Source organism: Haliotis rubra, unplaced genomic scaffold, assembly GCF_003918875.1.
Source record: "Haliotis rubra isolate DU_JTF1 unplaced genomic scaffold, ASM391887v1 Scf29, whole genome shotgun sequence".
Lineage (NCBI taxonomy): Eukaryota > Metazoa > Mollusca > Gastropoda > Lepetellida > Haliotidae > Haliotis > Haliotis rubra.
Genome location: NW_025766957.1, coordinates 1,925,094 through 1,943,431, shown reverse-complemented (window position 1 = coordinate 1,943,431; position 18,338 = coordinate 1,925,094). Strand labels below are relative to the sequence as shown.

The 18,338-nt window shown below is 36.2% G+C and overlaps 1 protein-coding gene across 3 annotated transcripts in view; it reads left to right on the top strand.

Annotated features, from left to right (window-relative positions):
* Nucleotides 1–18,338, top strand: part of LOC124281816 (cytosolic carboxypeptidase 2-like) — a 95,567-nt gene that overhangs the window by 52,983 nt on the left and 24,246 nt on the right. Inside the window, exons 20-26 of one of the 3 annotated variants that reach the window (XM_046717809.1) lie at nucleotides 1,726–1,792; nucleotides 2,154–2,177; nucleotides 5,851–5,937; nucleotides 8,150–8,203; nucleotides 11,202–11,324; nucleotides 12,103–12,150; nucleotides 17,305–17,371. In XM_046717809.1, coding sequence (XP_046573765.1) covers nucleotides 1,726–1,792; nucleotides 2,154–2,177; nucleotides 5,851–5,937; nucleotides 8,150–8,203; nucleotides 11,202–11,324; nucleotides 12,103–12,150; nucleotides 17,305–17,371 — 470 coding nt within the window. Of the gene's footprint in view, nucleotides 1–1,725; nucleotides 1,793–2,153; nucleotides 2,178–5,850; nucleotides 5,938–8,146; nucleotides 8,204–11,201; nucleotides 11,325–12,102; nucleotides 12,151–17,304; nucleotides 17,372–18,338 lie in introns of all 3 variants that reach the window. The other 2 variants (XM_046717810.1, XM_046717811.1) reach the window with 2 other exon arrangements.

The following is an 18,338-nucleotide window of genomic DNA, read 5'->3' as shown; positions in this document are numbered from 1 at the left end:
TATATTGCGATATGTATTGCACAATGTTTTTAATAACAAAAAACTACTTATAATCGAGTTAATGCTTGATTGATAAAGCAAAACCACAACAAAATCACTATGCTTGATTAACCTTAATAAAAACTTTTAATCATGACAAGGTAAAAATGTAAATAATATTTGGCACAAATGAAACAAGGAAAAGAACTTAACAATCCAGTTAAATGTAATTATCACCACGATCATTCCCACCACCCTTACCACAATTTCCACAATGAAGTTTTTCCAAATGCATTTCAAAATACCGGTTTTCGATCAGCGTATCGCAGTATGTATCGTTTTCATGTGTGAACTGGTAAATACCGGTAAACCAGGTATATTGCACAGCCCTATAGATTACACACTGTGTGAAGTGCCAGTGATCTCCTCACTACACTTGGAACACAAGTCATTGAATACCTTATCTTCGGTTACACATTAGTTAAAGTTGCTAACCATGAGGCATTATGTGATGCAACAATACACTGACTGCTACACACACTCTACATCCCCTTACTGATGTGGTGGTGGTGGGGTAGCCTAATGGTTAAAGTGTTTGCTCATCATGCACAAGACCCGAGATTGATTCTCCACAGGGTACATTGTGTGAAGTCCATTTCTGGTGTCCCCTACAGTGATATTGCTAGAATATTGCACAAAGCGGTGTAAAACCTCACTCACTCACTGATGTGAATAATAAGCAACTTGAGAGACTCAGTGCTATATTGTCTGTATATCAGTAATATCATTCCAACATATTGCATATAACAACCTGACATGATTGGTGTACATGACAATATACATGGATACTCAAGATAATAGCAGGAATATCAGTCCAAACAACTGTACACTGAAATACCATACCAGAAGGTGCTTAGTTGTGGATCTGTTCCGACGATACCATTAGTCAGTCTTATGTCTGACAGTGAACTCCGAACTTGCTTTCTGATCTCAACTTCTGCCTACAATGACTTCCCACTGCCTGCTTACACACTCTGTCAGTTTATTACATAAAGTGACCATACAGACAGCTCATCTCATGCTAAAACTGGTGGCTTTAATGTAAATAAAATACAATATAAACTGTGATCTTGAAAGTCCTGATTAATACATGTACAGTAATAATGACAAATAGATCTGATTGTTTTAATGCCCTGAGTAGCTATGGTCTGTAGTGTGAGTGAGTGAGTTTAGTTTTACGCCCGCACTCAGCAATATTCCAGCTATATGGCGGCGGTCTGTAAATAATCGAGTCTTGACCAGACAATCCAGTGATCAACAGCATGAGAATCGATCTTCGCAATTGGGAACCGATGACATGTGTCAACCAAGCCAGAGAGCCTGACCACCTGATCCCGTTAGTCGCCTCTTACGACAAGCATGGGTTACTGAAGGTTCATTCAAACCCGACCTTCACAAGGGTCTGTAGTGTGAATATCAGGACACACTCTCAGGTTGTGATTACACACTGTTTGCAAGTTCATTTCAAATGTTCAAATAAAGGTGTTTTGCTGTGTAAGCTGAAGAATATGCTTTGTATTCTGTAACTCATAGAATTCCTGCACAGCAAAAAATGTCAAAAATACCATGCTTATTGTAAGAGCGGACTAATGCCAGATGAAAATGACATGGCTGATTGTGTGGAATTCTTGCTCATGGTATGGAGCCCTAGTTTTAGTGTTGTGTACAATGTTGTGTATGTTTCAGTGATGGTGGATCCGACAGCTCCGTGTCCGATGGGCCTCCAGTACATCTCCAGTTTGCTGCAGCCAGAGTAAGTACACAGAACAGAGAACAACAGAGCTGGCTATGTGTCTAACTGTCCAGATGGAAGCTGCAAACAAAATACCATGTCTGAAGTCAAACCTAGCTGATAATGTTCACACCAGTATTTAGTTATCAGTAATAGTTACATTTGACATGCACAGTGGATCCAAAAGGACCTACCCTTATGTCATACTTGACTTTCAACCTGATTTTAACCCTGTTTGGGGCTTGTAACATCTGTGCTGGATGCTTTTTGAGCACTCTTTAAGCTGATACCACAAGGACAGTGTAAGCCACAGCTTAAGGAACATTTTAGGTATTAACATCAGCTGAACCTTATTTTATGTGCAATGTTTTTCAATTTTCAGATGAAGAAAGGGCTAGAAGCAGTAGTATGTTTTCTTACATAAACATAAATATGAGGGCTTGGAATTTCTGACGTCTAATCTTTCTTCAATATTTTGTAGATGTGTCTATATGCTTCAACAGATCATTAACATAATTTTAACAGGTAGAATGCTTATAAGGTGACTAGAGCTGTAGAAAACCTTGAGAAGACATTGAATGAATATAAATGTTGAGCCCAATTGCCTAAGGTGCCACAGAGTTGTGTCCCTTTGCAGGATCCCCTAATCATTGGTGTGAATCCCAGATTCACTTCCAGATTTAGTGGATATAATGGATTTTTTATTTCAGGGTAGTTTCTAGATTCTAGATTGTTTTTCCAACATGATTCCTCTCGAGCAGAAAGTCCTGACCAATTAGTATGACCCCAAGAGTGAGCTAAGCATTCCGAACACCATTAACATACCTGATATCATGACAATATAACTTTAAGATTGGATGTTTTTGGATGGGGGTTCCTTGTTATTGACAGCCTGTATTGACACTATTGACAGAGTCGTGGGAAGTCACATCACTTTCACCTGCCAAAGTGTGGCAACAGTGGGCGCGGACTCTGCAGTTGTTTCAATCACACCGCGGTGGTAGATACAGTTTGCTGCTGTTGCACCTGTTTGCTGTGTCTGTATACCTATAGTGTCTGTTTTCATCTGGATAAAGTAGAAGTTAACGTGATTATCATGCTCTGTAGGTGAGGGAGTGAGTGAGTTTTACACCACTCTCAGCAATATTCCAGATATATGGTGGCGGTCTGTAAATAATCGAGTCTGGACCAGACAATCCAGTCATCAACAGCATGAGCATCGATCTATGCCATTGGGATACGATGATATGTCACCCAAGTCAGTGAGCCTAACCACCCGATTCTGTTAGTCGCCTCTTACGACAAGCATGGGTTACTGAAGATCAGTTCTAACCCGGATCTTCATGGGTCTCTGTAGGGGATATATAGAGTGGATCCTGTATTTCAATATAACTGTGGCTGAAAAGTTTGGTGTGTTGATACCTGTCAAAATAAAAAGCGCTGGAGAACTTGGTAGAACTAAACTTATGGTAGAGATATATGTAAAATATGTAGTAGGGGAAAGAGGTATGATAGGATTATCTCAGATCTAGCATTTATGACAGATCTGTCACTGTGGTGAAGACATGGTAAGCATGTATGTGTGGGTGAGACTTGTGGTTGATCTGTAGCTGTGGGTGAGACTTGAGGTAGATCTATCACCGTCGGGAAGACGTAAACATGTATGTGTGGGTGAGACTTGTGGTAGAACTATTGCTGTTGGTGAAGCTGTAGCGGTTAGTGCAGCTGTTGGTGATACTCTATAATTATACATAGAGATGTAGATACTATAGTCAGACTTTTTATAGAACTTTAACTGTAAGTGAAACTTTTGGAAGGACTGCAGCTATGGATCTAGGTCTGTAGTTATTCCTGGTTAGGTTGACCCCGACAGCTAGTTCATAAACAAGTCCACCTGCCCAAACAGGATAACCAATAAAAATGTATCTATTACTTATCTGCATATTTTAATTCTTTACATATATTTCATCTGAAATGTTACTGTAGATTGTTAGATTATTATATAATACATTCTATGCATAAATGTAAATATACATAGTGTCACTTTGACTGTGACAACATAGGTGTGTGTGATTGGTGTGATAGGTCTGTGTTCTGTATACATTGTTTGCTGCACATAGAGCTAACTTCAAGTAGAGGAGTTAGTCTAACATCTAGTAAGATTAATCAGACACCAGACCACTGCAGACACATTACAAAATGGCCATCAACATGTATTCAGTGTGAAGTCTTCATTATATACTGATGGAAACAAATAAGGGAACACATGAAAGTAGACGTTTTCCTCTATTTATTCCCAGGTTTTCATCCACAGTGTCATGTCAGTCAGTCGGAAGTGTAGACATGTTTCTTAAAGAATTTAGAACTCGGTCTGTTAATATGTTTCACTAGGAATGGCATTCCACTTCAGAAGATAGTTCACGATATGCTTATTATAAAAAAGAAATGAACTGTTTAAAGAACGTGTTACTTCCTGTGTGTAACAGTATGATGTGTACATACTCTCTTGTATATGGGCCAGAAGCCTTCTGTACAATAAACCTTTTTGACTTGACTTGACAGTGCAATACAAAGCTTGCAAAGACACCTGGAAATGAATACAGGAACAGCTATACTGTCATGCATTCCCTTATTTGTTTCCATCAGTATATTTCCATCCCTGTGAAGAATATCCTAGGTACATTTACAATCCCAGCTTCGTTTTAAGTCTGGTTATGTAAGAAAAATGACAATGCTAAAAATGACCATCCAATGAAATCACATTATTTTCATGATTGAAATGAGCTGTAATATTATCAGGACTCCATATTTCAAGGCAGTTATAGTGCTAAGGTGAGCATAACTCTCAAACTTTGACATGACTTATGTCAGTCATAGCACTGTTACTTCTTTGTCGAGCATAACCCAGTACTCTAATACAACTAGGAATGTCTTTTGGCATAAGGACTTCTCAAGAAAACAACCTTTCCACCAAAACGATGTTTTATAAGTCTTTTCATTTGATAAACGATATTAAGGGCCTGCTCATACAAGACCTATATTTTGAATGTAAATCAGTCTCCAAACTTGCATTCAGAAGAGCGAATTTGATTGTTTTTTTGTTTACATGCCCAAGAGAGTAGGAGTGAAACGGTACGTATTGCGGTACAAGGCTTTCGGTCCGGTATATGAGACTTACTTCCACGAAAATAGCAGCCATCTAACAAAGAAATGCATAGATTGACAAAATGATTCGATTACTAGACATTTTAGAAAAGGTTTAAAAAGGTTGATAAAATACGAAAACCAAAAATACCGAATTTTGGATTGCTTTACAGTATACCAAACCGAAGACAAAATACTGTAGTTCTACTAATACCACGGTATACTGTTTCACCCCAACAAGAGAGACAAAAATCTTACAAGTTTTTAGAAATAGCAGGGATGTCATAAACAAAGCTATGGTTGCAAACTGGCCTAGGGTATTTATTGTATTAGCAAGAAGACATTATACACTGGATAACTGAGGATGATATAAATAATACCAACCCAAGACCTTGAGTATAACAGGTGGCTGTCTTGCCTCATATAAACCAGGGTTTGGGTTCAAGGTTTGTAGGTCTGCTGTTCCTAATCTTTCTAAACAACCCTGGTTCCAACATGGGCATTCTTTGGTGCTTTGCACAGATTTAGCAATAACTGACACACAGGGTTGGTTGTATGACTGATAAATATTTGAATTAAAGTAAACATAAATGCATCACATGGTTTTAGAAAGATATGCTGATTATAAGCTTGAGTTGGCATGACCAATTGTTTATTTAGAAGTGACAGTAAGCCTTTAATGAAGCCAGTATGCACCTATGTAAGTAATAAGTATGCAACCTTATAAGTTTTCAGTATGCACCATTTGAAGTAATAAGTATGCACCCTTTTAAGTAATAGTGTGGTACATTTCAACATGTGATGCTTTTGTGACTTTGTTTATTGTGAAGATTGATCAAGAAGTTTGTGGGTGTTGCACTAGTTTTATTGTTTTTCAGAGGGAAATGTGACTACTTCATAGTATACAAATTGAAATGGATGATTTTATTCTTAAGCCCAAAAAGAAGAAGAAGCTAAAGTCAAGGAAGGAGCGAGACAAACAGCTTGATAAAGAGCCTCCCAAACCCGAGAAGCCGATCAGTGTAAGCATAGCCTTTATTTATGTTGTCTACATTTCAGGGTTCAGGAACCATGGCCCCTGTGTCTCAGATACACAGTTGCATCCCATAGACATGTGATGTGATTGTGGAATCAAATTAATGAATTGAAATAATGTTTCTAAGTGTGTGGTTTTAACTAGGTGTTAAACATCTGCATGACTTTTGGTTTGTCTTCCCAAGTTTAACTGATCCTCAAACTGCACCATACCTACCATATCATTAAAAGATGGTACTTACGGTTACCTAGTCTGTCTCACATTCCCTGAACTTCATTATTTTAACTACTGCCTATCTCTCCCTTCAATGCTAAAGCCCAAAATGATGCAATTCTAGATTTCCTTAGGTTCTGAATCTCCCATCTAACTTGCGCTCCTTTTCAAATTCATGAGATTATTTCTTACTATCAAAATTATATATATTTAGAGACTAAGTGTTAGTCTAGCTGTTATCAAGTCTTCAGCATTAAGGGAATAAACCATAGACTGGGAATCTCTGGGTCAGCATGCTGTTCTCAGTGATGTGTCCATATTAAACTGCGTCATGCTTTCTATATACCCTTTATACCTATGTACTATTTAGAAACTCACTATCCTTGCTAAACATTTACATGTCTGCAGTATTATATGACTACATTTATTGACTATTTAGATAAGCTTTAAAATATGGTAAGAGTTCCGACCGTAACCCCTGCTTGAAATGTAGTCTATTTATTATGATTATTTTGAGGGATTAGGGTTTAAATTTAGGGTTAGGGGAGACTTTCTATGAATAAATCTATTCTTAGGCATAGAATGATTTTAAAAAAATTGGGTTACTGGCAGAAATCTTTCCTAAAATACATTGTGATGTACTGATTACACAATTAGAGACAAGTACATGTTGACAGATCAGTTTAAAATACATGACTAACCTGCTAGGATGATCACGCAGATGAAAACTTGTAGCAACAACCAAGTGACTGTTCTTGATTGTCATGGGCTAGTGGCTGGTTTGATGGTTTGATGCTCATTGGGAGTATTTTAAACAAGGCCAATCAGGTGTAACCTGACATAAACAAAGGATCCAGCTGGGGTGACCCAAGCTACCAATCAAACAAACCCCACAGTTTATTGTAGTCAAATTAAGGAAACCTCCACTCACTGAATAAGTGAATATTCTGCTGAAAGCGGTGCTGTGAAGTTGTTAGTACCTGTACAGGTTCATTCTGTTCCAATCGCTCCAATTGTTTAACAACCCCATAACATCTTCCTCTAAAGCTGTTATCTACGAATGTATGAAATCTCATTATGATATCTCCTTACTGGAACGTAAATTAGGAACAAAGCACTGTAATATTTTAATCAAATTTAAAACCGCCAACCATAAATTACCTATTGAAACAGGTCGCTGGGAAAATATTCCCTCAAATAAACGATTCTGTCCGTCATGTCCCTCCCAACTCGGAGATGAATTTCATTATTTATTTCAATGCAATAAATTTACTGCTCCCAGAAATATGTATTTAAAGAATTATTATGTAAACAACCCTAACTATTACAAAATGTCAGCCCTATTTGAAACTCATAATATGAAGCAATTAAGAAATCTATGTAAATTTATTTCCATTATAATGTCTGTCAACATGACATGATTAATTTACCTGTACATAATTGCTGGATTTATTTCAAGCCATAGCCTAAAAGTGATATATTTTTGAAAAATACCCCCATGATGCTTTGCATGTATTTGTAAACTTATGGTAATAAAAAGGATGATGATGATGATGATGTTCCATACAACACAGAAACAAACTCTGTAACACACACATACACACAAATAAGTAAAATACACAAAGTACACATGCATGCACCCACACACACATATACATATACTCAACCATGCCACAGTATTTCAGTGGGCTAGAACTATAAATGCAGCAATATAGCTGTCACCTCATAGATAACCACTTGTTTTTTCAGAGCTGGTTGCATCCCTTGCCCATGCCAGGATTGTGTGCTTGAGTCCCTTACCTGTCCCTGTTACATTACTTGGTGTTGCAGAGCTGTATCATCACCCTTGCGTTTCAAGTTTCAACTTCTAAGAACAGTTCCACTTAGGACTATCACATTAACCTAACACAACAGTCTAGTAATATAACAATAATATTGTTTAATACAGTGTAATATGTGACTCACCTTAACCATCTGTACAGCAGGAGCCCCCAGAGAAGAAGCCTGTTAGCAGCCACCCTCACGGAAAACAGGACAAGGTGAGCTATACTTGAAGATAAAACATCAAATACTTCATTTTTTCATTGGATATTGATTCAACTGTTTTCCAGGCAACATATATTTATTTTAAAGTATAAAGTGCCTTTTTCTAGTTAATAACTTCATTGTTCATTTGATAAAATTCATCAATTTCCATTCTTTGGAGTATATTTAAATTCAATGATAAGGTTATTTGGTTTTTAGTTCAAAGTTTTGACATTACTGTTTCTATTCGCTTTCGTGCATGTCAGTGGTATTCTTGTTCAACAAGCAATGGCTTTATGGTCCTATTATTCATATTTTGGGTGACTTTGGTGCTGTAACTGTTTAGTGTTTTGAGTTTGGAACTTTGAGAATGTTTCTTGCATTTCGTGGTTTTGGTCTTTCAAAATTACTTTGCTTGAAACGAATGACTACTGCCAGACTTTATCTTTGCAGTATGAAAATATCAAGATAAAACCAAAATCTGAAATGAATGGACTTAAATTTTAATCCAAACGTTCTGTTTGTTCATTGTGTTTTAAATTAATTTGAATTTGTTATTTGTTCTTTGATTTAGGCATTTTAATGAAGTTAAAATTTCATTTGATGTTGTATTCAGTAGAAAATTATTTGATGTTTGACTGCTTTAGAGATAATGTGTCTTTGATTTTATTTTCTGTCATTTCCGCTAGAAGCATAGAGTGTCGAATCTGTCCTCTAACAGAGCTATATCGCCAGTGAGTTGCTCCTGTTGTCATGGTGATAAACAAGCTATGCTAGATCTAGTTGATTTCCCATTTTGCTATGTGTTCTCCCTGCCAATCACTGTACAAGCTGTGTGTTGTGAGTTGTCAATTTCACCATCAATCACATACAGGAACTGAAAGGTTGTAAAATGATTAACTCACTGATTTGATTTTCAGGATTCCCTATTGAAAATGTTATTAAGATGTTTCATTTAAATGACTTCTTTTACACAAGTTTTGAAATTTGCTTGAAAATTGTTATAGTTATCGGTAATGATTTCAATCAAACCAGGGGCCATATGCTGGTGTGCGATCTCTGATCAAACGCAGCATTTCATTTTGGTCCTCTTTTCACTTTTACACATTAATGGTAAGCATGTCCTTAACTTAAGATTAAGTTGATAAAATAAATGAAGAATATCATAAATATATTTGAAAGGGAAAAATTGTTTTTGTATATATATATAAAGCCCCAGACAGTTCCTGTGTGTGTTCATCCTTCACACTGTCACAAGTTGCTGTGAACAAACAGGGATATTGTTGACACTGTCAGTACAGTACCTCATGTAACAACAAGCTGGGATTATTTTCTAACATCATACCATCTAAAACATAATGGTATCCCTTTACATTTGTAAGTTGATGCTTTGTAAAGAAAATGTTTGGATTCTTGCTAAGAATATAAGTCCCTAAAGCCAATAGATGTATTTATCCTACCTCATGTAAGAACCTCGATCTCTGATTGGTCCATGTGACCCTGAACAAATTTCCATATACAGTAGAATACTTTTATAACGAACACGGATATAACGAACTGACGGCTATAGCAAACTGTTTTAAAAGTCCCGAATAAACCTTATATTATCATATAAAAAAGTGAATAGCGAACTACGGATATAACGAACTAATTTCAGTGGTCCCTTGGAGTTCGTTATAAAGGTATTTTACTGTAATTATATCGCCCACCCGGTGGATAAATGTTTCCCAGGGCTACTCAATGCTTTATACCCAACTACATGAATAAAGTGTTCAGCCGATGCATGTCATACATTCATAGGTCATTCTATGTCAGTTGATCAGCTGTTTTCTGTCAAAATGATTATATTGATGATAGTTTGAAACATTCAGTAAGATAAATGCGTCATCACATTCATGGAGGTTGACTTTGGGAATTATCAGACCTGCCAGAGTGAGTGAGTGAGTTTAGTTTTACGCCGCACTCAGCAATATTCAAGCTATATGGCAGCGGTCTGTGATTAATCGAGTCTGGACAAGACAGTCCAGGAATCAACAGCATGAGCATCGATCTGTGCAATTGGGAACCAATGACGTGTCAACCAAGCCAGCGAGCCTGACCACTCCGATCCCGTTAGTCGCCTCTTACGACAAGCATGGGTTACTGAAGGCTCATTCTAACCGAGATCCTCATGGGTAAGACCTGCCACTCAGGCTCGTTGAATAAAACCAAACGCAGGTCTGATAATTCCCAATGTCAGCCTTCGCTGAATGTGATAACTTATAATATGCTGGTTGCTAGAGGCAACGGGATGGATTTGATAGTCAGGCTCAGGGACTGTTTATTACATGCCATTTTGTCATGACTGCATGGATGAATACTCATGATGACAATCACTGGCTGTCATGTCCACATTTGATTATCTACAAATCCCTGTCATATAGCTTAAAGTTTGTAGAGTGCCACATTAAACAACAGCAAACACATTGTTGACAAGGTGAGGAACAGATGCATACCTGCTATGTAAGCTAGATTTGAAAGTTTGCAATGATATATTCAAGGGCAAAAAGTTTTCTAACGTTAATATTTGATGCAGGGAACTTTATGTTTTTAGCTGTTTTATCCTAGTTTTTCCCCTGTTCTTTTTGCTTTCATTTTTTGTGGCAGAACTGGAATTCTTTTCTTAGTGAATGTAAGACAAAAGGTGACTGTTTTCGCCTCTGGCCTGCCCCTGCCCCCAACCCCGCCCCCAACCCTGCTCCAGTTTAGACAAAAACTAGGGTAGTCCATATATGTAGTTGTAATTATAACAATACATGATATTATGATAGATATTAGATGATGTTCATATTTTCAAAAACTTCAGAGTTTGTCTGTACCGAAAGTGTCATAACAATACCCTCTACTCTTGCGTTAGCACTTGACATGCATTATGTCAAATGTGTGTCTGTTTTTTGTGTGTGTGTGCATGAGTGTGTGTGCACTAACTAGCAACAGTTTGCTTGTCTGTTACGGTTGGCTTGTTTCCACTAGGGTTCAACCCAGGCACTCCGGTACTCTACGTCATCTAAACGGCCTCGGTCGCAGGACGAACGTACCAATAATGGTATACCAATATTTGTACAAGAGAGGTGCGATGAACGACAACAGAAACGGGTAAAAATGTCTTCCTCAATACCATAGTGCATGCATTGTGAAAGCTAAGTTTTTGATTTTGTGCATTTTTTATTTGTTCTTGATTCTAACTAAAAGATTAACTGACAGATAAAATGAAAGATGATGTCTGTACTGTGCTTAAGGTTAATGAAAGGATGAAGAAATATATATTTGAGAAGTTAGAACAAGGCCTTGAAATATGAAAATTGTTTCTCATCATCAGAATGTCTATTACCACATGCTGGATTACTCATTGTCAAAAAAGTTATTTTTGCATCCTGGATTTACACATCAAGGTTATCATAACATCCACAGGGAACAAAATTTGATCAGGGACTCATTATTTGAGGTTTTATTAAAAGTTCAAAATGACCTATTTTCTAATGGAAGAATTATTGTTCCTGAATAATACTTCCTTATGTGACATTTCTGAATATAGTTTGATGCCATGAAAATAATGAAGTTTGGTTTGAAGTTTTGAAAATATGCTCGATGAGAAACATTTGATTTTTCATAGCCTTAGTCGAGTGCCACAGGTAATGGGTGTAGATGTGTCTTCAGACTTGCATGCAGTGTTAACTGATGTTAATATCCTGTTTTTCCTTTGGAAGTATGACTTTGTTATACATGACTGCGATAGTATTAGAATAGACAATGATGCATTGTTAGAACATACCATGATGATAGTGTATCTATGATAGATAGTAATGCAGATGCTTGTCTACATAGATTCACAGGTAGTATAAGTCTGTCACCTTTGACTTTTGACCTCTGACAGGCTTTGAGTGCTGCCTCTCGTCAAAGAGGCACCCCACCCCAGAATGAGGTGAGATGGGTTAAAACCAAGGGCCTTATACCCCAACCCACTGTCAGGGGACAGGTTCGGGGTTTGTCTCAAAAGTTGCATAATGTATTGTGATGATTTTGTGTCATAAGTAGATCACAAATGTAGCTGTATGTATAGCAGAGTGTCATGTTATGCCTAGCTATCAATCATGAGTCATATTGCTATACTCCATTTGTGTTTTTTGTTTTGCATGAAAGTCTCAATGTAGAGGTTGTTGTTATCAATTTGTGTTTAACTCACGTAAATTTAACTTCTTCTAATAGATCACATAGATCACCAAACATCATAGTTCAACCGAGCTATATAAATTTGACATTTGAAATCCCAATTAAAACATATGCTGGACCAAGTAGTTATTATATTAGGTTAATGTGATGCTTCATAATTGTTACTTTTTTAAAACAATTCAGAATGTAAATAGTTTATGAATCAGTGGATGTATCAGGTTCTGTATCATCAGATGTATTAATGCTCGTAGCCTTGCAGCATCAGTAACTTGTGATACTCCTAATATATTGCATGAATGTTAGTGATGTATATTCCTGGGTCAGACAGTTTGAAAGACATTTGGTCAGACAGTTTGAAAGAAATTTGTATGGAATAGGTACACTATGTTTTATTAATAATTTATCAGAATTAATCATTTTTTTCTTAAGCAGTCAAATTTGAAACCTTACACTGAGCTAGACATGTTAGTGTAGGGATTATAGGTAATAATAAATTGCATTAGCTTAAATTGAAGTGTTTTTGAATAATGTTATATTGAAACTTCAGGGAAATGAATGTCAATTTTGTATGTACCTAAACTTTGTTGTAAGCCCGGAAGATAGTGTGTTTTATTGTATTTGAAGAGCAACTTTTGAGACAGTTCATCCTATTGTCTCTGTCCTACCCAGTGCCTGACCTAGGCACACCCTCTCCACACCTTGCTTATAGTCATCTGGGTCAAACAGGAATACAGGGCTCATTGCCTTATTATGACTTAACAAAGTTGTCTAATACCCCAACTAAGGGTGACTATTGAGGGGGAAACAACTATTGCGATAGTCTATTGCAACATACTATTGCGACCAACTATTGCAATACTATTGCAATATTTTTTTTCTCCCTGAATTGTTTCATTTGAAGTCATTTTGCCAAATGAATGTATAGTTTATATGAAATAAAAACAAGTTGAAGTAGTTCCAGTCTCTTTTAATAACTGACAAAAAACCCAGATCAAGTAAACTGTTAAAACATAAACTCAATGAAGCTGCAAGCCTTCACCCAAACATCCTGCATTTTGCGCTGCGCATTTATCACCAGAAGTCAATTACTAAACTAACGATAGTCACACATACTATCGATGTATTGATAGTTTTTCGTTTCTACAATCAATTAATTGCTATCAGAGACTCAACAATTGCAATCCATCGATAGTTCGATGCATCGTTACATCCCTAACCCCAGCCCTCTGTAAGCTATCGACTTTAATTAAAATGTCCAAGTGTTTTTTTCTGAAGTCTCTGCCCTTTGATGTAGAAATGCCTTCAAAATTCCAAATAATTATCTTGCCAGATTTGTGGTATTAAAATGGCCTCTGTCACTGACATTATCTTCTCACATAGGGAAGACAGCAGTGATATAATTGACTTGATATAATTTCCCATAATACTCATTCATAAATCCTCTCCAATGATGATCCTTAATTTTTGTAAAGTTAATGTCTGAGACTTTATCATCAAATGACGTATTCAGTGAAATGATTACTTTTGAGGGGGTGGGTGGGTGGAGCTTAATCAAACCTTATAACCTTTCCTTATTGTCACAGAAGGTCAATGCCTAGCCTTGCTCCAAGGCTGTACTGAAGGCTAAGCCCATGGATGTATTGTAATTCTATCTGTTAAAGAGGCAAGTCTAGATAAGCAGACAGTAGTCTGTTAGAAGGATATTTATATTTGTTAGAAATTGGCCTCTAAGTTCTATTCATGAGCAGAGAATTGGGTTTCTTTAGTGTTAGCAGTGAGTACAAAGTAAAAGACCAGTAAAGATAAAACTTCGTCATTTGAAAATAATTAAAGTCTTCATATATAAGGTGACCTGTATTCCTGTTTTGTAGCATGATCTGGCTGTATATTCCTCAAAACTGCATGCATAACTACTCGCATAGTGCATCTTGTTGGACATAATCATATATGAATAATGCATGTTTACATGTATTTATAGTGCATGCACATGAGTAATTATAGCAATGTGTATATTGTGATATTGACATAATATGATTATTTAATAGAAAATTAACAATCTTTATATATATTTGATATATAGTATATGTATATTAACTCAAACATTTTGTGAAACTTGCCACAGCTTAACCTGTCAAATGCTTTATACACTTATCTTTGGAAACAATATTTATTCTGTTTCAGTATCTATGTATAAACTTTTTTAACAATTTAATTATGTTAATGTTGATATCGTCAGTACTTCAATGGTTTTTATGCAATACTGTCCTCCATCAGCTGTGAAATGTAGCTTTGAGGTATTTTTGTGATGCGGTCTATATATTCAGTAAAAGAAATAAGGTGGACTTTCCTCCAACCGTTGAGCTCTATATACTCTCCGTGCAAACATTCATGAACATTGTATGTTTGTACAATGGCTTCTGAGCGCTGAATTGTCTCAACACTCACTGGCTTCTCTTTCACTTCAACCAGACCTTTTCTTTCAGCAAAGTGCTTGCATGTATTCATGGGTGATGGTGGAACATTGTGCAGTATTCAAAGTAAAGGGGATCCTTGTCTCTTGCATTCAATTCAACGACTCCGGAAGCCTAAACGTGTTACATTGGCATTTGGAATGGAACCTTTGATTTTCATACTTATTTTCAAACACTTTTGCATATACAAGACCATTCAGTACTGACGATGAATCTGTGTCTTGTTTATTCAGTATATTGTATCTCTATTCAGTTATGATACACACCTTTGACTCATAAGTTCTAGCTGTGTTTTGGAAGTGACATCTCTGTTCTTATCTGTAACTCAATAAGAGACTATGGTCTGATTTGTCAAGGGTTGTTGTCATAAGAGAATAAAGCTATATTGCACTGGATAACCAAGGCTGGAATGTCATGTAATATTGATCAAATGTATCTGTGAATCCAATGCAGGCCTGGTCTGTGTGTGCACCCAAACTGTATAATTTCACATGGGAGGTAATCGTTTAACCCTAGAATATACAACCACTTTTATCCAGAGCTTATGTCATTGACTCCTCTCATATCAAACTATGAGGCCAGCTGGTTTATTTTTAGTAAAGGGAGGCATGCAACACTCACTTAAATATATGCTATTTAAAAGATATTTAAAACACCCAATTTCTATATGTGAAATTACAGCTTAACTTCAGTGATATGAAAACATGGGCATCCTTTAACATTTTTGAAAACTTCAAGAGAAGATAAAGAAAACCTATTTTTTTATGTTTTTGTAGAAGGTAGAATAAATATCTTTGGTAAGATGACACATTTTGTGAAGTGTAAAAATTATGATGCCAGTGAAGAGTCATTTGGTTGAAGAAGTCAGAGTTTTAAATCTTTCTGAAACTTGAAGCTCGAAGATCATGATTGATCTATTATTGGGACTACATACTCTTCTAAAGAGAACCAATTCAGTGCCTCTGGCCTTGCTCTTCATTTGTTGTTCAGTTGCAACCTGTAGTCTATGTTTTGTCATGTTTTTATAGAATATAAGCCAATCAAACTTTTCATCCGTCCCCCTTTTCGATAGTTGATAACACCGATACTACCAGTAGTTTCCCTTCAAAAGAAGAAAAGTTCCCTACTATGTTAGTGACCCCAGCTCCTGTTGCCAGCATGTTCATGTTGTCCCTTGTCTTTCTTTACGTGGTGACATATTGTCAACATGGCTGTGATGTCATTTATGATAAACTGATGTTTGTTTTATGATGTGTTTGGCTAGCTGCAATCTGTTTTGAAGCAAGAACCTTTGAAAATATGTTTAAAAACAAATGGGTTACTTGACTGAAAAATTCAACTTTTTTAATTTAAAAAATATGTTCTTACAACTGTAACCATGTCCACACCATTTCAACTTAATTAACAACATATTTTAATCAGCATCAACAAAATGAAGTGTTTTGGTGTTTTCTAAGCACACTTGAAGATGGTGATTGGAAAGTAGGACATTTGATTGCAATCTTATCTGCAAAAGATTCTATTTGAAATATATTTAGTCACCCAATCATCCTACCAAAGAAAACTTTCCCACTGTGCAGAAAAAGCGCAGAAAAGCCCACATTAATCGTGGAAATAGCAACATATAAATTACCTCGCAACATATTTTTAAATCGCTAACACTGCATCATAAAACAAAACTGATTTTAGCATGTGACCGCGATGTTGACATTTTCCAGTTTGGACAAATGTTACATTCCTTTTAAGTTTTCTGTTGTGTTATTTGGCATATATCATCATTGTGTGCACACTTGTTTAGTTTACGCTCCATTCGGTGAAACGATTGACAGCAATTATTTCGAAATATTTAATACTTTTCTCATTTGATTCACGGTTGCTCAGAATTTGGAAAGACTTATCTGCAAAGAGGTCAAAGTTCACTGATATAAAAATGTTGCAGTTTCATGGTTTTCGAACTGTTTCAGTAAAGTAATGTGTTTATGTTGCTATTTCCACGATTAATGTGGGCTTTTCTGCGTTTTTCTGCACAGTGGGAAAGTTGTCTTTGGTAGGCCTGCCAATGGCTGTTTAAGAATTTTGGTCCCTCAGCAGCATGCACTAGTTGTACAAAATGACTTAATGGGTCAGGCAGTGACTTGGTTGATATTGTGTCAATATACCCCTTCAGTTTGGATGATTGCTCATAATATCAATCACTGGTCTGTCTGGTTCAGACTGGATTAATTACTGGCCACCATGATATAGCTGGAATATTGCTGAGCACGATGTTAGCAATTTTAACTCGCTCTCTAGATCTGTATGTAATAATATGTATGAATAGAAAACTGCGTTGTTTCAGAATAATCTGTACAGCACATCACTGTATACTCAAAGAATCAATGTTGCATTGTTTTACATGAATTTGTATTGACTTTGACAACTGTGACATGTTTTAGTCTGACTACCTGGAAGCGTTGACGGCAGCGTACCTGAGAAATGGGATCCCCCTCCTGAATGAACCAGGTGAGATTATAACCAGCAATACAGCTGATATGTTTGATGCAGTAGGTTTGTGCATCGTGGATCAATATCGGCATAAAGGCGTCAATGTCTGTCTTCCTATGTGTCATGGTATTTGTCCTTAAAGTATAGCCTTGTATATTCCAGCGATTTGTGTTTGTTAATAAAGGTTTTATAGGCTAAGTACCTATGTATATACATGTGACATGCAGATGTATCGTAGGGCTTCTGAATATGATATTATGTCAAGTAATAACAAGGGGATTGAACATTTTCTCAAGTATTAAACCCAGCAACAGACCTCGTTTTGATCTATTTCTAGATATATGGATTACTCAACAACAAAAATTACTTGTTTGCTCCTCAAAGTGATACATTGTTAACATATTTTGTAGTGATGAAATAGGCAGAATTTATGCATAACCTGATATGATATATTACCAGATTACCAACTTATATTTTATGTTCATATTACATATTTTACCAGTTTCAGCACTTTCTACTGTTTCGATTGTACCAGATGGTAGAACTGTAATATCATTTGCTTAATGCCTTTAGTTGAAAAGCACAATCCGCTCATTTATTTTATATTCTTTTTTTTTAGATTTAGAGACAAATGATTTTTGGATGCTTTTTTTGTGTGTCTTATCTTTATTGCATTTTAATAATTTTATTGATAAAAAAGAGCATGGTGAGGAATTTTCTAAGCATCATTGAATCCATAGTAATTACATATTCTTTCAGGTACTTAGGAGATACAGATAATATATTTTTATTCTTATTTATTTTTTTCCATTTGTATTTGCTACTGTGATTTAGAGATTGTTCCTTCGATAAATAAAAGTGTGGTAGGTTTTTTATATGAAATCAACAAACTTGCTTATCATATCGTTTGCCTTTCAATGGGCTGCTAGATATCAATGTATAACATAATTTGCATGGCAGTTTTAGTGAAAATGGACGCCAAATC